The 19,661-nt window shown below is 48.4% G+C and overlaps 1 protein-coding gene across 1 annotated transcript; it reads right to left on the bottom strand.

Annotated features, from left to right (window-relative positions):
- Positions 1-1,135: 1,135 nt before the first annotated feature.
- Positions 1,136-3,575, bottom strand: LOC141725230 (omega-hydroxyceramide transacylase-like). The gene is made up of 5 exons (XM_074527933.1): positions 3,327-3,575; positions 2,570-2,635; positions 1,885-2,094; positions 1,744-1,804; positions 1,136-1,302 (listed from the first exon to the last, which is right to left on the bottom strand). The coding sequence occupies exons 1-5, from the start codon at positions 3,573-3,575 to the stop codon at positions 1,136-1,138; spliced, it is 753 nt and encodes a 250-aa protein (XP_074384034.1).
- Positions 3,576-19,661: the final 16,086 nt, after the last annotated feature.

Genomic DNA, 19,661 nt, shown 5'->3' with positions numbered 1-19,661 from the left:
CCAGCTGCACAGCAGAGGCAGAGATTCCTGATAGCCCAGAGCTGCCCAGCTCCCAGAGAAACCTCATTTCCACCTTGTTGCTTTCACAAGCTGCTCAAAGCTCAGAGTGATGGAGCCTTTAAAAAAGCCACCAGGGAAGCAACTTCTACAGCCTAACACTGTGTCCTGCATTTCTTAGTGGGTTGAGAGTTGGTTTATTCTCAAAGGAAGTATCTTTTTTCCTTCCATTTAATGTTTTCCAAACTTTACTTTTTAGATCTGGAATGGTAATGGTCCTAGTCTTTCCCCTTTATATTTCTCATTTCTTCTAGACCTTCTAGATATAGCACATTGTGTCTTTCATCTCTTTTCATTTAATTCATGTGGCTACATTTAAAGAATTGTCCTGTTGAAAAAGCTGTGTAATTTTACTTAATCTGATCAATTCTGAAATGTTGAAAGATTCATAATGAAAGAGAAAATAAAAAGTAAAATTGAAAGAAAGATTGCACTTAATCAGATGCTTCTTTCTATTTTTTTTAAACAAAAAATTGCAAACTGAAATGATAAAGATTTACTGGTTTTCCATGCAAAATAATGGGAGCGGGCATTATTTGGAATATGATTGCTGAAAACAAAAATTTTTGTATTTAAACTTGCCTTGTGTTGCTTGAAAATGATATAGCAAGATGTTTACCTGGAGCTCTCATATTCTTTCCTTGCAATAAGTATTTCTTTGGCTGCATGGAGAGTTCCTAAGGAGAAATTTGCATTTGTCTGGCACAGCCAAGGCAGCGTGAACCCTTGAGACAGCCCTACTGAAGGGAGGTGTGGGCAGAACCTGTTCTTACCTCACTGGGTGAGTGAACACATGGCATTCTGCATGGAAAGAGCTCCTTCTCCACGGAGCCCTGCTGAGCCAGCCACCAAGGAAGTCCTCAATGCTGACCCAAATCGAGGGTGAGGGCTCAGTGTGAGGCCTCACCTGTAATCCCTGACCCGAGAGGGAACTTTCTCCCATTGCTGATGTTCCCACCTGTCCCAGAGCCTCTGTGGGCACTGACAGCCCAGGGCAGGTGTCACATGAAAATTGATGGGGTAAAGGAAGTGCTGGTTCTTTACCTTCCTGGGGGTGGGGAAGGTGGTGTGGGGCTTCCTATTCCTCTTCATCCACTGCCTTGTTGATCCCTGGATTCTTTTTGGTGTCCTCCTCATGGTCTGTGGCTCTGGAGTGAAGACCCCTGAGTGGTGGCTTCAGGTGCAGGGTTTCCTCCTGGGCCAATGAAAGTGTGAAGCCCTCAAAGTAATTCACCTGGAAATCCCCTGGTGGGAAGAGATTGCAGCTCTCACTGCTTGTTGCTCACGTGGCAGGTCTGCAGCCGTGTGAGGCATGACCTGGGCTGAGTGGAAATCAGGGACACCGATGACCCCAGGGCTCAGGGATCACCAAACATTGCTGCTCTGTGCATCAGGGGCTGATCAAACACCACCCAGGGCACCTGAGCCTGTCTTTGAGTCTAGAGGTCCTGGGACCTGTGTTCCCTGGGAAAAAGCTCTGTCATGCCCAGTGTGGCAGAGAAAAGGGGAGTGTGGCTCCAGAGGCAGCTTCAGGAGCCACCAGGACTCAAGGAATCGTGGCAGTGCCAGGAGTGCAGGCATTTGTCTGTCCCAGTCACTCTGGGACAGCATCTCTTTCCTTGTGTCAGCGCACCAAGGATGTAAGGGAAGCCCCCAGGCTACCTGTCCCCTCCTGCAGTCACTTACTCAGTCGTTTTAGGAAGCAGATCGCATCCTGGTAGCCCTGGATATAAAAGCGATCTATGACCTGTGAGGGGAGGTGGCAGTCAGGGCAGCTGGGCTGCTGCAGGGGGCTCATGGCTTTGGCTACCTGGAGGAGCTGCTCACCTGACGAGTGGGAAACTGAAAAATGTGCTGTAGGCGACAAATGTTCATTTTTGAGATCTGTAGGATACAGTCAGAGAGCTGGAAGGTCAGGAAGGCAGCAGGGCCATCCTTGGGGCAGATGTCGTATTCTCCAGCGAAGGCAGAGATGGTGATGGTGCTGCGGGACACGAAGTCGGCTTTCCACATGGCCAGCTCCCCGTCCACGTAGCGCTGGGAGGCAGAACAGGGAGCCCTGAGCCTTCCCAGGGCTGTTCACACGGGCAGACGGGGGCCTTGTTCCCCAGGCAGGCCCACACCAGGCTGAGGTTCAGGGTTCCCACAGATCCCCTTCAGGGAACTGCCCCACCCGCTGCTCCACTGCTGCAGGTGCGCACTTGCCCTACTGCCTTCCCCCAAAAAGCTGCTGCAATGAAACTGGGAGCAAAGGGGAGCAGAAGGGAGCTGAGGAAAGCCCAGGGAGAGGGGCAATGGACAATTCAGTGAGAAGCTCAGTCCTGTCTGCAGTGAGATCAGATTTTGGGGATCTGTTCCTCCCTCTGCAGACACTGGGGGAGCCCAGCCTTGAGCTACGTTGTTGTCAAACCCAGGTGGAAACTTCCTTCATGCCACCAGTGGAGAAAAGACAGAGGCTGGAGGAGCCCTGGCCTGAGCTGGGATAGGGTCTCCGGACCACAAAGCTACTCACCACTCCACGGAACTTTGGAGGGAAAACCCCAAAATACAGCGGGATGAAGGAGCTGCACGTCATAGCCTGTGGGTGAAATGGGAGAGGTGAGCAAAAGGCCACAGAAACTGTTACCTTTGGGAGGGGTGGCTCATCTGTGTGTGCCAAAACAGGGCCCCTCAGCTGGGTTAGTGGGCACCACTGACTAATGGGCACCAGGCCCTGTCTGATACCCACAGCCACGGCAGAGAAGTAGGAAGGGAACCTGTGAAATGCCTCAAATTGCTCTCTGCATGTTCAGGATAAGTCAGACAGCATTCAAAATATCTGATATTTTAACATTATTTTAGCTTGTCTGTATTCAGACAAGGCAAGAATGGATATCATGGCATGTACTAGAGTGTTCCAGGGCCTGTTAGGATAATGCATTGGGTAATGATTTCTAACTACAAGGGGGATGATTTAGATATTTGGAAGATATTTTTTACCATGAGAATGTTGAGGCTCTGCAGAAGTTGCCCAGAGAAGCTGTGGCTGCCCCATCCCTGGAAGCATCCAAGGCCAGGTTTGGTGGGGTTTGAGACCAATCTGGGACAATGGAAGATGTCGCTGGCCATGACAGGGTAGAACTGGATGAGTTCTTTAAGTTTAAGAAAGAGGTCTTAACTATAAGGTCCCATCCCACCCAAACCATTTGTTGGTTTTGTGCTGTGGGCCATGGCCAGGCAGCAAATGTCACCCAGCTCCTCCCTCACGGGGTGGCTGTGGCTGCTCCCACCTGAATCAGCTCCTCCTTTGAAGCAAACTCGGACACTGTCACACATCTCCAGTCGTGCAGGCGGGTGAGGATGATGTGCAGCTTTCCAGACACCAGCTCGTGGGCATTCGGTGGCAGGAATTTGTCTAAGGTCTCCCGTAAGAGTCTAAGTGCATATCCTCCAGGGATCAGCCCCCAGAGATAGGTTTTCAAGCGACTGATCACATACTCCTTCAGCTCATCTGATTCAAAGCAAAGCAAAACAATCATTCTACATCCCTTATAGTGTTATTTATGTACTTTCTGAGCTACACTTCCGCCAGGGAGCGGATGGGGTATTCTACTCGGCTGCTAAATGATCAGTTTGAGCCATTGTGTTTCATCAAGGCTGAAGCTCCAGTGAATGGACCCAACTTTTCCAAGGACTTCCAGTATTGCAGGAGGCAGAAGCATTTGTTTCTTTCCCCATTTCTTCCCATTTTCTACACAAGGCAACATAAAAAGTTGTTGGACAAATGGCAGAAAATAGAAAGGAAAGCTCTGTTTAACATTTCCTCCTGCTAGGTGTGCATCTACACCCTGCTAATGTGTTTTCTTTTTTTGGGAATCTGCCAGCAGTCCTAAATGCTTTATTACAGAGAGCACTCTCTCTTTCTTTTATCGGTTATGCTTGCCGTGAATTCCAGTCAATAAGAGGCCATGACTATTTTCCATGTGCTGCCTAATTTACCCATGTTTTCCACTCTTCAAGAAGCCAATAAAGTAAAAATCTGAGGAATTAACCACTGATAATGATACAAAAATCTTTTGCAGCTCTAAAATTCCCAGGTATTCCATTTCTTTAGGCACAAAATAAGTAGAAATCTGTAGCCCTTACCCACATCACATCCACACAATGCTGCTGTAGCTATAATAGATCCTGAAGATGCTCCATAGATCCTGTATGCAGATTTCATTATGTCAGGAGATAATTCCTGCAAAGCAGATATCACTCCAGCTTGGTATACAATCATGAAGCTACATCCTCTAAACAGTATAGAGTAAGGTCTTCCCTCTTTTCCACTTATTTTCAGCATCTCTGCTAACTCCAAGCACACAACAAGAAGAAAAGAGCTGCCCAACAGCTTCAATGGGTTTTCCAGAGCCAGGCAAACCTCAGCTGTGTTTCTCTTTCCAACCTCACTCTCAGAGTCTTATATACTTCTGTTTGGTATAAAGCTGTGATCTAAAGGTCCAGTGAAATGGCAGCAGTGGGCAGAAGTGGATGATGTGATGTCCTAATGCTCATTAAAATAAGATTATTGCAATGCAGGGTGTGTGAGGTGAGCACTGGCAGCCCCAGGCGATGGGGACAGCCACATGTCACACTGACGTGTTGGGGGAGCAGCCGAAGGGGTCCGGAGGCTCTAGGACAAAGTGTTTGGGAGGGAAAAGGTGCTTCCCAAAGTGCTGAACTGCTTCAGCGATACCCTGGGGTTCCAGCACAAAATTCCAGCCTCTTGGGCAGTAGAAACCTGCAAATATTCTCTGGTACAAAAGAGTCTTGCAAGCTGCTGCTCCAAACTCTCTTGCCCCATTTGCAACAGGTTGCTAAACCCCATCACAGGGGTTGGGGAAGGTTGCTGGATTAGTAAATAGATCCCAACCTAAGTTGTTTTCCTTCTTTCACAAGTTCGGGTGCTGAGTTTGCTTACAAAAAGGTAAAATTACAGAGTCCAGGTAAGAACTCGTGGTTTCACCTGCCTCCTACATGGCTGAAGTATCAGTAGAACAGCAAGTCAGTAAAGAAGGAAAGAAGGGGGAAAAAATCTGACAAATGGCGAGATTTATTGGTTATCCATGGAGAAATGCAAAGCCTTCTTAGCTCTGCAGCTGGGTGAGCCATTGGGAAGGTGCTATTGGGAAAAGCAGTGCTGAGAGCTGGGCAAGACAGAGGCGAGTGGCCAGCACAGACAAGAACAACTTGGACACTCCTCTTCTGATATACATGGAATTCTACTCACCATCCTCAGGTAAAATGCTTCCAAAGCCACCGGGAGATGCTTCTCTCCCTTGTGCCATGTGCCAGGGCAGTGCTGGAGGGATTTGGATGCAACCCTGATCTCTGTGAGGGGGCTGCAAAACAGCCCTGAGGGTGACAGAGCAGCTGTGCTGGACATGCTGGGGCTGGCAGGGCTGTGGGCTCCACTGAGCCCAAAGCATCAGCCCAGGGTCAATCCAGCCTCAATTCCACATGGCAGCAGTGGAGCCAAGGCACTGAGCTCCTTCACACACCTTGCAGGTCCTGCTGCTGAGCAGCACAATAAAATTGAAGACTCAAGAGGAAGAAATAGATTCCATGCCTAATCAAGAGGACAAATGTACTGGAAATCATTTCCCAGCTCCTCTTTGGTGCAAGGATCCCCTCAGAATTGACTGCAAAGAGAAGAATCAACTTCAGAAGCAGCTTCTGTTGCAGGAGGGAAGTGGCATTTGGAAAGCATGGGTGAGGCACACAAAGCTCTTGAGCTTAAGGACAACCTTTATGCCCACTTGCATGGCTTGGGGAAAATACCAGAGGCAGCCTTGTAGAAGCAGCAGCATTGCCAGTGCTTCAAGCCTTGGGTTCAAGCCTCCTGCCCTCAGTCAGCAGCATGAGAAGGAACTAGAAATGTGACACATTATTGCACTGCTTTCCCAATCCAGCTGGAGAGCTCTGCCATTCCAATCCCAAACCAAACCCATGGATCACGCCACACAGGCCATGATTTACTCTTAGTTGCACCTGTGTAATATTGATATAATTCGTAAATCCCTTTATTTTACTTTCTTACCCAATCTTGCACCACCAAGAAGTAAAGAATGTTTATTGTGGAACAGCAGAGGGAAGCCAAGAGTGCACTTGCTTATTCCCTCCTAGGAGGTAGTGCCACGGACTGTCCCTGGTGTCTTTGGAAAGGAGTAAGGAGTTATGAAAAATATATTTGGGTGCAGTTTGTGTCAGAGTGAGGTAGCCAGGGCTCCAAAAGGTGTGGCTTGGAGAGAAGCAATGCAGGTGGATGTGAGTAGGAGTGAGCCAGGTGGCATAAACAGTGCTTGGGAAATGCAGTTGTGGAAATACAGAAGGTGTTTCTTGTCCCCTCTCTGCCCTGCCCCTGGATGGGACAGAGGCTGTGTGCATTCCTGAGTGCTGCCCTGTGTTTTAAGTCTGTTGTTTTACCAGGCCAAACACCCTTGAGACGTTTGGCATTTCCCCATCACCACGTCAGAAACCACTGTGAGCCCAGGACCCTGCTCACCTGTCCCTCATTTCATCATCCCAGCACTGGGGACAAAGCCAGGCTTGGCCTTGGGCAGAGAGACCATCCAGTGTGGGCGACTTCGAAGCTGCATTAGGCTAATGAGACAAAGCACTTGGTGTGCCTGACAATCCAGGGCAGTAGCCCAAGCATTGTCTTACTCCTATGGGATTCAAATGAAACAGAAGCCACCTCTGCTGCTCAGTCAGGAGACAGCAGAGACAGGCTGGGACCTGCCAGGAGGTTCCCTCGCCTCCTCAGGGTGGAATATTGAACACTGAGCTGACACCAGACCATTCCCCTTATGGAACTGGACAAAGCTGTGACCTTGGGACTGCCCAGCTCTGGGATTGCAGTGTGTTCTAACCCACTTACATTTTTGAAGTGGAAATCCTTTCAAGAGGAAGACTTTGAGGAATTTGTTTCTGTGGGACAATGCATTAACCCAGAACCCAACATGCAGCTGTCAGACTTCAAGCACTGGCACAGACCTCGACCAACAGTTCCATGGGCAGTGAGGAGCTGGAGCTGTGCAGGCAGGATCACAGCAGGGAGCCCAAATAATGAATGATTTAGAGAATCCCAGACTGGTTTGGGTGGGAAGGGGCCTTAAAGCTCATCTTGTTCCACTTCTTGCTAAAGGCTGAGGATAATGTTATAGATGAGTAAAATGATGATTGGCTCTCACAATTAAGGGATGAATATTGTGTGTGTTAAGGGTTTTGTTGAGATTTGAAGTTCTTGTGATGTGTAACTCTGTTATTGTAGGTTGTTTTTGGACACCCTCTGTTTTCCTTATGGTTCCCTTTTCCTCCCTTTGTGTTGTTGCCATGGGACAACCCTGGTTGTCAGGGGCATGTGGAGGGAGGGTGTGTACATGTGCCCTTGCACAGGGCGGTTGGGAATGGGTGAACCTTGCTCCTGGCCAGGCTTGGCATGACAGCACCTCACCTTTAATCAGACTGTAAGAAAGTCTTCACCAAATGGATGGCAAAGAAGACTCAACTGGCAGATTTTGGGAGGGGCCAGAGATATATAAGGAAAATGTTTGAATATGTATAATGACTTAGGAATATGTATTTTGCTGTTGCAACACCAGGGATATAAAAGGCAGAGCCTTTTTGTAGACAGCTAAGCACTCAGTGCTGTCCCTTTCCCCTTATTCAGTGTTGAGTTTTAATAAACCTTTTAAATTTTGAAGTAAGTGGTCAATTTTCACAATAAGGAGATGTTTGAGCAGATCACCTTCAGCTAGAAGGTGTTTGGGCAGGCACAACTTCACTTCAGCCTAGAAGAGATTCCTTAGTTTATGTGGACCCTTACATAAGAGATGAGGCTCGCTCTTTAAAATTTTTAAAAGTTTAATAAGGGATAATAAGGGATAAAGCAAAAGTAACAGCACAGGGTGCATAGCTAGATGCACACAGTTGACTGTAACAACTCTTCTAATACACTTTGCATTGGTCAAATGCATATTTGTGAAGATTATACCTATTCAAACATTCTTTTGAGTTTACATGTTCTAGGAATTCTTTAGCTTAGTATGACCCTTGACCTCATCTTCTTAGATTACGTGCCACAACGTAGATGTGACTTTGTAATTTATTTCTTCACAAGGCTCCCTGGTCTGTGGTTTCACAGTTATTGATAGCTGTAGGGTTAGTGGTATTCCTCTTTGCTCTTTCAGTGTTATTTCCTGGTTCTTTTCAATGTTATCTTACCATACAGATGTTTTAGCTATTTTTGCAAGTACTTTCAATCAATATTAGCTATTTCACTATTGTCAGTTAGTTACAAAAATAAAGGCATTACTTATTATTTCACAACTACAATTACTTCTGCAAAAGTTAATGTTGTAATACACAGCACATAGCCTCTATTTTAGTATTTTGTGAAAGCCTGGACTACAATATATATCACACTAAAATATAGAATCTATACAGGAATTAGTGTATTTAGTATAAAAATCTGACAAATTATACTATATTAAAAGCAGTTAAAAAGAGATTACGGACTGTTCTATATCAAAATAATTTGTAAAAGCCAATATATAATAGCGAAAGCCGACAGATAAAGTTATTTATAACACTTAGGATCATCCTGTTATACCAGAAAGACACTTTAATAGTAGATCACAGAATCCCAGAATGGTTTGGGTTGGAAGAGACTTCAGAGCTCATCCAGTTCCACCCCTGCCATAGCAGGGACATCTTCACTATCCCAGGCTGCTCCAAGCCCTGTCCAACCTGGCCTTGAATAAATACCCAGCAGAGCCAAACAGGAGCCCTGTGGGATGCAGGCACAGCTGGGAGTGCTGGGAACTCCAGTGTGGCTGGAGTGCTCAGGGAAATTTATGAAAACTCTGCTTGAGAGAGCACAGAAGGAGGTTTTGTAGTCCAGCTCTCCAGTTCAAAGCACTGTGTGCTGGGAGTTCAAACTGGGGCACTCATAATATGGTTTAGCTGTGTAGAAGTGACATGTTTCAAGGGAAAATAAAGATCTCCTTCATTGGAGAAGGAATTAATAAGCCTGAGTGGATGTGCCCATGTGTCTCAGAGCTCCCCAGACTCTTGGCAATACTTACAGTCTCATGAAATCCAGCTGCTTGTGATGAGAGGCACCAGCTGCTGCTCTGGGAAGGGATGGAAACTGATGTCAACTGAATATTTGAAAATATTCAAAATATTTTAGCAGTAAGAGCTTCAAAAACGTAAAATATGAAAAGTAATGGAATGTTTTTTCCTGTTGTGGGAGTACAGTTGAGTCTGACTGTCATGTGGTACAAGAGGGAGCATGAGTTTGAGGACAACTGTGCTGCTCCTGTAGCTGTTGGGTGCTTTCCTATTTCTGATCAGCTTCAGCACCCAAAGGACTCCAAGCTCACTGAGACTGTGCAGAAGCAAGACTAAAACACTTGTGTAATGGACAAACCTAAGATCCAATTTCCAGTCTTTAAACACTCTGTCCTTAAATACAGCAAACAGATGGTTTGACCTTCCTCCTGTCTCACTTGTCGGAGCGGGTTGGGCTGTGCATGGCTGAGTGTTTGTCTGGGAGGGAGCAGGGTGGCTGTGCCATCTGGAAAGTGGCTCTGGACATGCTGGATCCAACTGTCAGCTTTGGGAATGGATCCGGCATCGACACAAGCAGATCCCTGGCAGCACCTGTGGGGTTCAGACCCTGGACACTGAAAAGCAGCTCTTGGAAGGAAAAAAGACTCAGTTTGGTGGTGTTATGCTGTTGGATACAATCATAATCTGGAATAAAAGCTGTGTTTAAGGAGCAGTTCTGCAATGGCTGTGACAGATGACTGGAGCAGTGTCCGGTTTATCTCGGTTGTTTGAGGGGCCTGGAAAGGCCTGAGGTGGCCTTGGGGCAGCCCGCGTATCGAAGGACGAGAAGAGGCTTCAGTTCTTCTTTCGGTTTTTATGTTTATTAATTGTTTATCTAAAAGATTTTCTTTCAGCCGAACAGAGATCTGCTCAGCAGTCAGCCATGAGCACACTGTGCCGTCCTCCGGACCGCCACGCATCTTTATACCCATTGTTACGTGTACAATATTTATCATTTTTCCCCAATACCATTTATTCTCATTGCTGGGTGCACTCTCAGTAATAACCAATCCAAAAGTGCCACCATGGCCAAAGAAGATGGAGGAGAAGAAGAAGAACAGGACACACCCCAATTCCTCCATCTTACTCCTCTAAACCCCCCTGTACATAAATCCTAAACCCTGTGTCTCACCCTCTAATTAGCTAATCTTTTCGCCATTCACCCCGGTGAAGTCCTCTTATCTTCATACAGGTGTTGTCTCCCGTGTAGGGTCAAAGTCCAGCCACCAGACACTTCTGGCAACATTCCAGGACTCCCGGGCCCCCCAAGGGTGGTCTCGGTGGCCCGGCATCTCAGGACTCAGATCCTGAGATCCCACAGAGCAGACCAAATGGCGTTTGTTCTCCTTCTGTCCCTGGGGTTTAGGAGCAGGGGGCTGTGCAGCCGGTGCTTTGTACTGCGTCATTCTGCCCGAGTCAAGGAACTGATGGGAACAGTCACAATCTGTGTGGGAGCATCACATGCCTGGGCAAGATGAAGGGGACCCCAGAGGGTCCTTGCATCTGTCACTGGCACTTTGGAGAAGGAGGAGAACGCAGAATGCTGTCTGGGGTTTGGCCTGGGGGGCTTTTGTAGCCAAGACATGTGGGTGAATCTGCTGGTCCCTAACAGGGCTGGGGATTTTAGAGTCACAGCCCCTGTTGTGCCTCTGTTCTGCTGCTTTTGGGGGGCAGTACTGCAGGTTTTAGGCAAAGGGAATTGCAGCAATGGATTTATGGAGGGACCTGGCTGGCTGGACTGTGTCAGTCCAAGCTGTCCTGCTTTCCCCAGACAAGGAGATGACTTGTTGATCAGATGGTGGGGTTCAGATGGAGGGGCTGTGCTTGGAGGGCAACATGCACAGCAAGGCACAGCTTCCCCTTCTGTCGCTGCTCTGTCTCAGTGTCTGCATGAGTCACATCCCGTCTGTCCCTCTGTGGAGCCAAGAGGGGAGATACAGGATTGAAATAGAAATTTGGGCCAAGGTGGTACAGCCCACGCTGGCACCAAATGTGGATCAGAGCCAAAGGATAAATAACTGGATAAGTAACTGTTGTCTTTGGTGGGCAGGAACACTTTGAGTCTCAGGTTGCTTACTGCATCCCTGTCGTTTCCCAGCCTTGTCCCTTGGGACAAACCACCAAGTTCAGTGTCCCACAGAGAGAATTCCCAAAACAAGGTCAGGAAGAGGGGAGGGAGGGATGAACCCTGCAATGCTGGCCTGTGCCCCTGAGGAGCTGTTGGTAGGAAGAGCCTGTGGAGACACTCAGCCTTTTAGAATCCATAGATTGTGGAGCCTTTATTCCCACAGGATCCTGGGGAAGCACTGGGCTGGATGGAGAGAATGAGAGCTTTGTCTCTGCCAAGGGCAGTAGTGCAAGGGGGGATTTGCTCAGCGCTTTTAAAGTGGTGATTGCAGCTCAGACAGGGTTGAACCCAGCGTGGGCTGTTGCTGAAATGGGAGCAATACCGATCTTTGGGAGAGGTGACTGCCTTTAAAGCCCTTGTTCACACTCAGGAAATCCTTAGTGATGTGAGCTGGGGACAGTCACCATCTCTTCACATCTCCGCCTGGGAAATGAGGGAATGTGGCTCAGCAGAGTCACGGATTTCTGCAGAGCTGTAGCTGTGGATTTCTGCAGAGCTTCACAAGAGGGCAGAAAACAGCTGCAGAAGAGCCAGTGGCTCTGGGAGCCTGACAGTGACTTTCTGATGGAAAATTCTTAGGGAAGCTCGGGTCTGCTTGGAGGCAGGAGCATATTGCAGATTTGCCAGCAGAGCTGGCATAAACATGGAGCAGAGAGCAAAGCCAAGAGCAGCGTCCCTGCTGAGAGCACCCTGCGTGAGCAGCTCTGCATTTCGTGTGAGCAGTCACAGCCTTCCCCATCCCTCTGTCTCCTAGTGATGGCAAAGGGGATTTATTCCAAATACAACTCTGGGGAGAGCAGGAAGGAGAAATGAAGCTATGGGATGGTGTTTACTTAGGGTTGTGGGAGGTTTGAGAAGAGATGGTTGGATGTGGTTATTCCCTTGCTCAGCTGAATTTCAGCCCCTCTTGTCTCAAAGATATTTCTCCTGCTGTTTCCAAAACAGGAATTGAGGTTTACCCCTGGAAATTGGTGTGCTGGAGGGAGAAGGGAGCTCTCTGGGGCAGACAAACCACTGGTCATGCAAGGGGGTGTCCAGGGAGACCATCACCCTGAGTGTGCCTTGCTTAGACCTGGCCTGGGGAAAACCCTGCCATGGCCACATCAGAGCAACCAGCCTTGGCCCCGGGGAGCTCCGAGTTTGGCAGCTCCAAGGAATCCATAAGAGGGATTTGTATGTGTGAAATTAAACTCATCACCCATGCAAACAGGCACTTAACCCCCACTTCCCCAGCTCCTGTCCCCAGGGGCTTTGGAGATGTGCCGTGTGTCTGGCACCACAGGCAGGAGCAGCCAGCAGGCCCAGCTTGTCCTTTTCCACAGCTGAGCCCCAGGCAGCCCTTCTCCCAGCGTGGAGAGTCAAGTGAGTGTCTTTGTATCTTGACAAGGAGAAGGAAGCTGGAGGTGCTGATTTCCCCCTTTTCCTAACAAGCTCTTTCCACCTTGGGCTCTGACTATCAGTACCAAGTTTCTCCAGGGCTGGAATAGGTGTTGGATGTTGTTTTCCTTTTCCCACATTTCTAACAGAGGGAGGACAGCACGGGCTGTGGATATTTTTTCTCTCCTCCATTGATTTGTCTGTAGGAGCAGAGCCCAGGAGTCCTGACTTGCATCCTCCCTGCTGCCTGCAACCCCCAGACAACACCCAGCCCCTCGCTGTGGGAGCAGATGGAGAACCACAGAGCAGATGGATGCCTGATGGGAGCTTATGGTGTAACCCCACAGGACCCCCTGGAATGCTCCAGGTTGCAAACCAGCACAACAGGGAGCAGGGCAAGGATGGATCCAACACACTAAGAATTAATCTTACACCTCCTAAGTGCTGGGAAGAGCCTGGGGAAAAACAGCAGCTGTTTAGATTCAGACTTGAACAAAACATTCTGCAAAGCAAAGTCTTGCCTCTTAAAAACGCTCACCTGTGAGGTGGAATTTTCCTGGGGTGTCCTGGCAGCCAGGCTGACTCCCAGGGAAGTGCAGAGCCCGTGGCACCTGGGCCACCAGTCTTCCCTCATGGGGACTCTGGTCTGGAGGTGGGACTTGCTCATGTGGATCTGCTTTAGGAAATCAGTGCCAAGGTCTTTAAAATAATTTACAAACCAGTTTCGCTTTGCATTATTTAAAAGGAACTAAAAATAAATCTTTAGTTGTAAAGCAAAATAAAAACACTGCCATCTTTCATTGCAGTTATTATACAGTAGCTGGCATTCTTTAGACAAAGCTTAAAATAACCATGAACATACCAGTGAAAATAAATGGGTGAGTCATGTTTGTTAACGCGGGATTAGAAGTATTGCTCTTGGCTCTCCTCCTGTGTAGCATCGCCTGCTCTTTCAAGCAGACACAAGGTTTTGGCTGGGCTGGTGAAAGAAAATTTGTGATCCATCAATTCTAGGTCATCCTGAAAGGGACCTGTGTAAAGAGATTTTAAACCAGGAATTATTTTTTTGTTGATGTATCAATCTCTGGCACTGTGGTGTCACGAATATTGTGTACTATGAACTGATGGTGAGAATTATATTTATACTTCATTCTTTTGCTGTGTAAGCCTGGTTTTGAGGGGTTAAATTCCAGATTGGTTTGGGTTGGAAAAGACCTTAAGACTCATCCAGTTTCAGCCCCCTCTGCCATGGGCAGGGACACCTTCCACTATCCCATGGTGCTGCAAGCCCCATCCAACCTGGTCTTGAACACTTCCAGGGATGGGGCAGCCACAGCTTCTCTGGGCACCTTCTGCCAATGTCTCACCACCCTCTGAATAAAGAATTTTTTTGTAATATCTAATCTAACCCTGTCCTCTGAGTTTAAAACAATTGCCCCTTGTCCTGTCAGTATCTGCCCATTTAAAAATTCTCTCTCTCCTTTTCATAAGCCCTGCAAGCTCTGGAAGGCTGTGATGAGATATCCTCAAAGCCATATTTTCTCCATCCTGAACAAAAACCGGGGAAACTAACTCAAATATTCATCTCCAGAGGTGCTGTGTGCTGGGTTGCCTCCTGCATTTCTCTGTTCCCCTTTTATAACTCCCCTCCCTGGGGCTGGAGTGGAGACAGGACGAGGGTGGTACCAGCATGGCATTTCCAGAAGTTGCTCATGGGCTTCAGGCTGTGTGTGGTCCATCATCTGCTTTTTGACTACAAAGGCCTCAGATTTTCTCTTTGGAAGAAACTGGTGCTGGCATTTTGCTCTCTTCCTCTTGCCTGCAGCTGGGCACAGAGAAGGGCAAGCAGAATGTCATTAAAATCCCATCTCAACCACTTTGGGGCTGCTGGAGAGGGTGGAGCAGCAATGGGAGGGGACAGCAGTGGCCCTGGTGATGTGCTGGTGGGCATGGCCAGCCAGCTGGATCTCTGTCAAAGTGCTCTCACTCCCTGTGGCCAAAGCAGAGGGAGTTTGGGACAGCAGGACAGGATGGATATATTATAAATCAAAGGCAGCTCTGACGAGCGGGAGAGAGAATGATGCATCTGATTCCATCATCAGAAGGCTAATGAATTACTAATGAATTACTTTATTATACTGTACTATATACATTTCATCTAAACTGAATCAGCCATGCACTCACCCTTGCTCACAGCTGCTCACACTGCACTCATCTCTGATTCTCTCGTGACTGTCCCGTGACAGTCCAACACACACACACCTGGCCCTGATAGGCCAAGGGAGCAAAACACCCTCACTTTGGGTAAACAATCTCCATATTGCATTCTACTTTAGCACAACACAGGCACAGCAAACAAGACAAGAATTGTGTTCTCCTTCTTCTGTGCTTGTCTCACAGCTTCTCTCTGTTCAGAGAGCACATGAATACCACACGGACACTGCAGTTGTCCCTGCACGTTGCTCTCATGGAGGTTTTGGGGTGCTTTGAGGAGTCATCAGTGGCCCTGTGTGGAGCAGCTGAATCTCCAGGGCTGAACACCTTTGCCAGCCCAGCTCTGCTGAGTGTTGACCTGGCAGGAGTTACCTTCCCAGCTGCCTGTGTGTGACTGTCCCAGCAGGAGGGACAGCTCAGTGCTCACACGTGTCTGCACCCCGCTGCAGGGTTCACAGCCAGGCCCGGCAGCACGAGCTGGGGTGACAGTGATTGGAGCCAGGCGGTGACAGGCAGCGTTCAGGAGGCGAGGGATGGCAGTGACAGCTGGCCTTTTGTGACAAGACAGGTCCAGACAGTCAGAAAACACTCCGGGAGAGACAGGGGAGCTCATGTGGAAGATGCAGAGCAAGGATTCAAAGACCTTTCTGAAGGACCTGTAGTGAGATGTGGAGTCTCAGCTGAATCTGAGACAGAATCATGGGATCCTGTAATCCCAGAATTGTTTGGGTTGGAAGGAACCTTAAAGATCATCCAATTCCAGCCCCTAACTGGGTAGGGACACTTTTCACTAGACCAGATTGCTCCAACCTGGCCTTGGACACTTCCAGGCATGGGAAGCCACAGCTTCTCTTTAAGACCTGTGCCAGCGACTTCCTACCCTCCCAGGGAAGAATTTATTTCTAACATCTAATCTAGATCTACTTTCTTTCAGTTTGAAACCTTTCCCTCTCGGTCTGTCATTACATCTCCTTGTAAAATGTTTTTCTCCATCTTTCTTAAAGATCCCATACATGAAAACAGCCCTGTAATCCACATAATCCATCTGCATTCAAGTCTGGTGCCCCGTGTCCCTCCCTGGGAAGGTCTCAAGTGATGCAGGGTGGATCTCAGCTCTGCCTTGGGATGATTTGCACCTGGACTTCAGCATCCTCCTCCTCTCATCATCTACCCCATGGCTGGCAAAATGGGAAATATGAAGTACATGTTACCCTCCCCCCCCATAATCTTTGTATTTTCTGGTGTCAGCCTCCTTCTGCAGGGGATTTCTGTGTCTTCCTCTTTTCATAAGAGGAATTCTTTAAATATCCTAATCCAAATATAGGCTGCAAGAGGGATTGCTTATATTTCTAATTAAGGAAAAGCCCCAACCCACCAGGGCTGGGTTGCACTGCCTGGCACAGCACAATTGTATCTCTAGTGTGATGCTCTTTCTTACTTATTGTCTCTCTAGATCCTTAGCTCACATTTTTCAGGGCAGACACAAGCTGGGGACTCCCACCTTGGGAGGAAAATCAGGAAAAAAATGACTGAAAAATCATCTGTGAGTGCTGGTGCATGTAACTGACAGAAAACATTAGCGCTGAGTTCCTCAGACAGAGCTTGGCTTCATTAGACAAGTTAGTAGCGATGCATATTAATTGAGGAGGAACACATTTTTGGTATTTATGAGGGAGAAAAATGCATTTTCCTATGAATATTTAATGAAGCATCCCCTTCCCCCCGTTCAGTTTTTCCTGCTTGGTTCAGCCAAGTTCAAAAGGGCTTCTGGGCACAAGGAGCCAAACTCTCTGCTGTGCCATCTGAAAAAACAGCCCTGACTTGTGACCTCTCCTGTCTCAGGGGCTTCACACTTCCCTCAGTGGCTCTTAATTCTTTGATTTTTATTACTGCCATTGTGCAAATTGTCACAGCTCCCAGTCTGGTGTGAGAATTCCCCCATCCTGCTCCTGATGCTGCCTCCACATGGTGCTCAGGCACTGTGAGACTTTCCAAAATCTCTTTATTCCTGCAGAGACTGAAAATAACTGTTTGAAATCCCACTCCCAGCCTGAATTTCTGTATCAGTTGGAGCAGGATTGTGGCATTAAGGCCAACAAAAAAGTGGGTCGAGATGCCTTCTGCAAGAAGAGGTTCAGCTGGCACTGGGTGAACCCCAGATCTGCTTCTCTTTTCAATGCCAGGAGAAATTGGAAACCAGCACTCCCTAAACAATTTTTAGAAGAAATGCCTCAAGAAACAATTCTTCCCTTCCTTCCTCCAGACTTTGATTTATATCCCTTTGGATTTCTGGTGGTGGGTGGAAGGAGCCGCAAGAAATGTCAGGGCAACCCCGCTTGGCTGGAGGCACATCTGGACATTTTGGGATGACAGTGGCCTTTTCTAAGATCCCCTGGCAAAGCAGAGGCAGAGGAGAGCTCCTTGCTTTCCTTCAGCCCCTGGCAGCCTGGCCTGTGCCACCTGACATCCGCAGCAGCCTGGCACTCGGGGGGCATCGGCGGCTGGGTGCTGATCCAAGCGGAATCAGACCCTTGCCAACAGGATGGCGGCTCCTTCCTCTGTTTTCCTTTGGCTCCCAAACAAAGGAGAAAAGCCAGAGGCTGCTGGCGGTCCCAGCCATCAGGGCTGTTCTCCTGCTTCAGTGACAATGTGTTAATTGCCTGCCTGGCCAGTGGCTCTGCTGGCTGGCTGCTGCTGGAGCCTGCTGGGGCTCTTTTGTTCCTCTTCCTCTTGGAAATAAAAATAAATATCTGCAAAGAGCCCCGTGCTTTCCCCCATCCCTCCCTGTGAGAAATGCAGTGTATCAATTTTGTGCCCAGAGACCAGGAGAACAACTCAGCCCCCTGCGCTCCATTTCTGTGCAACTTGGGGGAGCAGAGGACACAAATTCCCTTTTTGCCAGCTCTGAGGATGGATGCTGCTTCCTCCCCTAACATCTCCATCTCCCCTTGCTGAACCCTGCAGAGCAAAGAGGGGCTGGCTCCTTGCAGGGAGCAGAGTCTTGCAGAAGAGGGATTTGGACTCTGCTGGGCATCTCTTGCTGCCCTGAGGAGCACTGAGGAACACTGAAGAGTACTAAGGAGCAATGAGGAGCATGGAACAGCACTGAGGAGGAATGAGGAGCACTGAGGAGCAATGAGGAGCACTGGGGAGAAATGAGGAGCAATGAGGAGCACTGAGGAGCACGGAGTAGCACTGGGGAGTGCTGAGCAACTCTGAGGAGCATGGAGCAGCACTGAGGACCACTGAGCAGCACTGAGCAGCAACGAGGTGCACTGAGTAGCAATGAACAGCACTGAGCAGCAATGAGCTCTGTGATTGCATCCCCGTGCTGATGCAATGGCCCAGAGCTGGAGCTGGAGCTGTCTCGCCAGCCCTGCCAAGCAGAGCTGGCCCTGCTCTCCTGCCTTGGGTGACTGTCACACACAGCAGGCAAGGTTATTACGGGTGACAGCCTTGTCACCCCTCTGAGAAATCACGCACTAGCACAGTATCGGTTGCACTTTAATTCACTGAAACTATAAATGAACCATCTCTCTATTTAGGGTGGGGTGTTTTAATGCAGAGAATGGTGTTGCTGTTCCAAATCCTGCCTTGGGAGAGCCTTCTGGCTCCTGAAGGCAGCAGTATCCGGCAGTTTCTCCTCACCTCGGCTGGCAGCATATTTTCCTGCTGCCCTGGAGCCACGGTGAGGCTGGTGGGTGGCTGTGCTCAGTGCTGTGCGGAGGTGGCAGAGCCCTGCTTTGCCCGCAGGCAGCTCTGATGAGGGTTGGCAGCCCAGAAGAGCAGCCTCGACTCCTTGCCAAACATTTCTCTTTCTGCTTCACGTGGTTTGGCTGGATTGTAACCCCAGAGATGGGGGCAGACTGAGAAAGCTTTCAGAGACGGGAGCATGCGGGGACAGTCTGGGTGTCTCTTCACTTCAATTTCTCATTTTGTGGCTGCACTAAGGTTTAATTTGGCCCTCCAGAGAGGAATTTCCTTTCCCTGTCCCCCTTCCCAAGTGGTGCAAATGATTGTTATTTACTCTTAACATGGGGTTTGGGGTCAGATTCCCATAAAGTGTGGCAGTTCCTGAAATCTAGGGGGAAAAATGATGCTGCTTTGGCTGGTCTGAACTCAGAGATTCTCTGTTGCAATGATTTCTTCCAGGTTTGCAAACCCAGGCACTGTCTGAGGCACTGGAGGGCTGTGAGGTAGAAGGCTGAGATCACACCCAAGCCCACAAAAACCATCAGCTCTTTTCCTGCAGACTCTAACCAGGCAATACCTTTTTGACCTATTTATAGGTGAGTGTAACAGTGAAAACCACCCACCAGGAAGTGGAGGTTGTACCCCAGCCCTGAAGGGTGTTGAAATTCGCCTCTATTAAGGATGAAGATCCTCACTTATAACAGCACCCATCCCAAGAAGATGAGGTTCTTTTCCAGGTAGTTCTTACCTCCAGGGACCTCCAGATTTCCCTAGCGAACACTAGTGTAGCTGTTATTAAAAGTTTGACAAATGTGAGTATGTAAAGAGATGGAAACCCTCAGTTCCTAGACTTGGATGCGTCTGGATGCTGGACCATGAATTTGAGGATAAATCCTATATTTATCCTGGAGAAGAAAACACTTTGGGGTGACCTAATGGTGGCCTTTCAGTACCCAAAGGGAACATACAAGAAACACAGAGAGAAACTATTTACTAGTGCCTGGAGTGACAGGACAAGGGAGAATGGCTTCAAACTGACAGTGAGTAAGGTAAG

The sequence above is a fragment of the Zonotrichia albicollis genome, chromosome 28, assembly GCF_047830755.1.
Source record: "Zonotrichia albicollis isolate bZonAlb1 chromosome 28, bZonAlb1.hap1, whole genome shotgun sequence".
In the NCBI taxonomy this organism is placed as follows: Eukaryota; Metazoa; Chordata; class Aves; order Passeriformes; family Passerellidae; genus Zonotrichia; species Zonotrichia albicollis.
This window is presented reverse-complemented; position numbering and strand designations above follow the sequence as displayed.